The sequence below is a fragment of the Octopus bimaculoides genome, chromosome 9, assembly GCF_001194135.2.
Source record: "Octopus bimaculoides isolate UCB-OBI-ISO-001 chromosome 9, ASM119413v2, whole genome shotgun sequence".
NCBI lineage: Eukaryota > Metazoa > Mollusca > Cephalopoda > Octopoda > Octopodidae > Octopus > Octopus bimaculoides.
This window is the reverse complement of record NC_068989.1, coordinates 59,309,428-59,314,771: the sequence shown is the minus strand read 5'-3', so window position 1 is coordinate 59,314,771 and position 5,344 is coordinate 59,309,428. Positions and strand designations below refer to the sequence as shown.

General features: G+C 36.8%; 2 protein-coding genes across 3 annotated transcripts in view; one reads left to right on the top strand and one right to left on the bottom strand.

Annotated features, from left to right (window-relative positions):
• LOC106871030 (probable peptidylglycine alpha-hydroxylating monooxygenase 1) overlaps positions 1–5,344 on the top strand; it is an 87,130-nt gene that overhangs the window by 56,962 nt on the left and 24,824 nt on the right. The window lies entirely within an intron of this gene.
• Positions 1–5,344, bottom strand: part of LOC128248729 (uncharacterized) — a 10,585-nt gene that overhangs the window by 1,537 nt on the left and 3,704 nt on the right. The window contains exon 2 of the mRNA XM_052970709.1: positions 688–739. Within this exon, the coding sequence (XP_052826669.1) occupies positions 688–733 (46 nt within the window). The 5' untranslated portion in view covers positions 734–739. The remainder of the gene's footprint in view (positions 1–687; positions 740–5,344) is intronic.

Here is a 5,344-nt window from a genome sequence, read left to right as displayed (position 1 = left end):
TATATATATATATATATATATATATGCATGTGTGTGTGTGTGTGTGTTTGTCCCCCTACACCATCGCTTGACAACAGATGTTGATGTGTTTATGTCCCCATAACTTAGCGGTTCGGCAAAGAGACACGACAGAATAAATACCAGGCTTACAAAGATTAAGTCCTAGGGTCGATTTCTTCGACTAAAAGGTGGTGCTCCAGCATGGCTGCAGTCAAATGACTGAAACAAATAAAAGAATAAAAGAATGCCAGATGGCAGCTTTATTGTTCACCTCTCACCACCAGCACCGTTATGAGAGTTTGTAACCATTAAATACGTAAGTTTACCTCAGCGCTTAATGAGTGTAGTATAATAGTTGTAGTGTTTTACTTGAAATCCCTCAGTGTGCAAAATTAACATTAGGTTATCGTTCGTATCTGGGAACTAACATATTCCTCAATATTTACACTTTCTGAAACTGGGCTTACAGCCAACAAACCTTACTAATTAAGCAGGATGCATGTAAATTGTCAAGGATGTACAGAAGAATCTGAAGTGAAAAGCCTTGTTCCAATTATATTAAAAATTTCATAACTAACAATAATTCAACACGCCACTTACTTTCACTACATTATATATGCGCTAATCTAACGAGAAAAATATTAAAGAATGAATTTTCATCATATTTTGATGAAGATTTTAACTCACCATTGAAAATGAGGAAGCAGCAGGCTAGAATCAAATACTTCTGCATGTTTGCCTGCAATCAAGAAATAAACCTCTATAGACAAAGGGAATTACTTTCAGCTGTATGATCATGTATTTAGGGCCAATATATAATGAATAGACGTTAGAAAATGTTCATGTATTTCGATTAGTAATTTACTTTTACAACATGGCAATATTATCAGAAAGAAAATTCTTTACCAGGTTACTAACTGAGGCTGTTGAATCTATAGCTGAAAATACAACAAACAAGCTCAGTGACACGATTGCTAAAACGGAACGAATGCCTCTTTCACGAAGACATCCCACCTTATGCAATAGATGTAAAGATTCAAGTGTAACATATAAAATCAAGTATTCATTATAATGTTAAAAATGCGAGACAACATTCAGAATATCAGTAGTAAACATTGCTGAAGTTGCAAACTATGATCTGAAAATAGAGAAAACAACTTTTCTACCTTGTTTGAAGAAAATCGGCGAAGTGGAAGGTTCAAGAATTGAAGCAAAGTTTCGGCACTTTACAGTCTGACTGATGAGCGGAGTTACTCACTTATATAGCTGACTTCATGCATAAAATGGCGAGGTAAAGTATTGACAGAAAATCGCCTAATGTATATCTCAAAAAGGCGGGACAGGGATAACAAAAGAAGAGTTAATGTATACTACCTTGAAGGTACGGGACAGGGGTGACAAAGATGGAGCTAAAGGATACTATCCTGGAGAGGTAAGACAATGTCAAAATTTAACTACTGAAAAATGTAATTGCTTACATTATGATTATTATTTTCGATATGAAAAGCTCTCACCACAAAATCAATTCATGTCAATATAACGGAGAAAACACTGAATCAGCATTTTATAATATTGGCATTGTTCAAAATTTTAGCTAAGCATATATACATAGTGCCAATTTTATACTGCCATTGTTCAATATTTTAGATAAGCATATGTACATAGTGCCAACTTCATACTGCCATTGTTCAAAATTTTAGCTAAGCATGTGTACATAGTGCCAGTTTCATACTGCCATTGTTCAAAATTTTAGCTAAGCATGTGTACATAGTGTCAGTTTCATTCTGAGTTCAAATTCTACCAACGTCGAAGATAGATTTTATTAATATATTTATACTTGTGTCGATGCAATTGATTGTATTATTTTCGTTCAAAATTTGTCTATGAGCCTGAAAACCAATAGCTGGAAAAATTTACAAATATGGCGACCGTGTTAAATCTGAAACATTTCATTGAGATTTCAAAATGTCTCATTTTATGAAATTTTCTGAGAGTAAACTCTCAAGAATGTGATAAAAGTAAATATAGATTTTTCACAAAACTGCAATGGCGCCTGTACAGGTTCATTTCGCTTTTAACACGTTTATTCCAACAATAATAAATACAGGTAAAAAAGTTGTGAATAAAGCTTCAATTAAATTTGAAATAATCAAGAAATGGCTCTTGTCAGACAGAGACTTGAAGCTTTCCACGAAATGCTTAAGACATTAGTTAGAAATCATTGAGACTTGAAAGAGGAATGCTGGAAAGACTGATCTGCCTCAAGATAAAAGTCGCTTTATTGAATATCAAATGAGTTGGAATGATATTGTAAGGGCCCACATTTCAGGTTTGAGAAACAATTATTTTATGACAAAAGAGTTTTTAGTAATGGCCCTCAGCCAAAAATGGGATTTCGTGAAGTTGCAAGCAAAAGCTAGCTTTGAATATTAACATTCATTATTGAGAACATATTGCACAACATTAATATGCATGTAGTTCTGTCGGCCTCCTGTAACACTATTGCCCTTTATGTACAAAGGTCTGCACATCCACCACCGGTTTGAAAATCCATTTTGAGTGGTTGCACGAATGTGCAGTCTCTTCTGCTTAAGTCAGCGAACAAATTTCGTTCACCACATTTATCCATTATACAATTTCGAAAAAACAAGTAGTCCTGTGTAGTCATCTTAAAACCCATAGTAGAAAAGTTATGTAAAACTTGGTAATAACTGTCATAAATAGGCCAAATGCTTTGAAGATCTTTATCAGGTCTTTCCTTAACTTCTCCTGAACTTGTACATATCTTCGCAGACAAAATAAAGAGGAACATATATGAAAGAAATATATCCATGTATGCAAGACTCCTCACAAACATAATCTCCAAATCACGCAGGAAAACCAGCACATTCACATATAATGACATAAACACTGAAACGAAAGGGCCATCCATCTTTATATAGAAGATCACGTCGATCGCCTCACCACGAGATTCCCCCCATCTCTCACATAGCTCGACCTCCCCTCCAACCCTAATCGCAGGCTGATCAACACCTCTCGGAGGGAGATAGGCATTGTAGTAAGTGTATTATTGACTCCATAAACTCCAATGTTAGAAGAGCCATGGGGGTTGATCCAGTGGGATTCCAGTGATCGACTGACATCTAGAATGAAGCAGTCTGCAAATTCCCTCAGTTCAACGTCGTGAATTTCTACTATTTAATATCAAAGCCTCTAGTCCCGAAGACCTTAGATTTTGTCAGGCAATTCACCAATATAAGCGACCTCAATGTCAGAATCAACATGAATGTTAGGAGGCCAATCTTGGTTCATGATGATACCACCTGGGTGAAGAAACAAGGCGATCGACTGCTCGACATACCAGCGGGGGGCTACGACGGGACCGAGATCGCTGACCTCGTCGGGTTATTTATTTTGGATACCCTTAGAAAATGCACTCACCTTCATGGCTCAGTCCTGTATAGGGATGATAGCCTGGCAGTCTCAAGCCATATGAACGGCCACGCTATGGACAAGTTGCGAAAGGACTTGATACAGATCTTGAAAAATTTCGGCTTATCCATAACAGCTACCACTAATTTGACAACCGTTAACTACCTGGGCCTAACCCTAGACCTGAAAACGAGCAAGTACTACTCTTACAAGAAGCACAGTAAGGAAACTGTGTATATCCACTGAAACTCGACCCAACCACTCACGCTGTAACTAGAACCATAGTTTCAGGCACCAAAGAAGAATCACCAAACTTTTAGCGGATAGTGAGATATTCAATAGAGCCGCCCCCATTACAACGAGTCGTTAATGAGGAGCGGATTCATCGACAATTCGACGTATATGGAGGACACCCCACCTAACCCCACCCCGATTCCAAAGAAAACCAAAAAGAGAAAGCGAATCTATTTCAACCCCACCCATTTAACCTAGAAGTTTCAACCAAAAGAGTTAGGAGCTTCCTGTCGTTGATCAAGAAGCAAGCATTTCCCCAGAAGTCACAAGTACTATGAGCTTTTTAACCCATTCAATAGCAAGGCTAACAACGCTTGTTTACACAACATTGCATCTAATATCGCAGGCTACAATAGATGCAAGCAGACATTCACAACCTCCAGCCCAACCTGCAACTTCTGAGACTCTACCAGCAGCCCTATGGGAGGATCCTGTCACTCAAGGGTTATAGACTCCAGAGTCACCCTCACGATGACACCACGAGGCAATACAGGGGCATGAAGGCTAGTATCTTCAAGGGAGAGTGTACAAGGATGTGCTTTACCTCAGATGTAAGGACAGGGAAACACATCCTTGTCCCGCTTTATGTGGAAATTTCGCGCCCTTTGAAATGATCCCCCAGCATTGAATCGACAGGGCTTCACCTTACTCGCCTGGAGCCTGCAATTGTCAGGCTCCAGGCGAGTAAGGATGAGATGAAGACACTTTTGAACTGTTCATTCAGCATTTCACTTATCATCACTGGGTTTCCTGTGAAAGAATTCTCTTCTCTAAACATAATTATATCAACTATAATGATAAAGAATATAAGAATAGAATTCAATTTACAAGATTATATGATATAACCTAAAAACACAATAAAACAATAATAAAAAATAAGATGAATTTAAAATATAACTCGTTACTTCTTTTTGATAATCACGTGGTTCTTGCTACTTAGTAAGTATCCACTGCTACTATTAATAACCATCACAAGTTTAAATGCTATAATCAACTCTAAAATCTATCAAAAATTCCATGTGACTATAAAGTATGTAGAATCAATCAAAACAAGTATTCTTTAAGTGACCCCTCCGCTCCTAACCAAGAACACTTGCTAACTTCAACAATCACTGCTGATGAATTCTACCCAAATAACCAATTAAAAAAACATCTGATCGAAGGAAGTCATGGTTTTCTATTGCTACTACCAAGCCTAATTCAAGCAATAACAGAGGAAAAATTCTCTTCAAATAATGTCATACCCATATGCCCTGAAGAGATCGTTTTAACAATGCATGAATCGCTGCATATGAATACGCAACAATATGCAGTTAGTGCGATCGAAACACATGTAGGGTTATTATAATGAATAAACGAACTAGAAATAAACCTAGTTTGAATGTTCAAATTCTTCATTCTCCATATTTCCAATATTATGTGTGTGTATGCATGCATGTGTGTGTAAATGTATGCATGTATGTACATGTTTATATATACTTATATATGTATGTATGTATGTGTGTATGTATGTATGTATGTATGTATGCGTGTATATATATGTATGTATATATATGTATGTATATATATGTATGTATGTATATGTATGTATGTATATGTATATGTATGTATGTATATG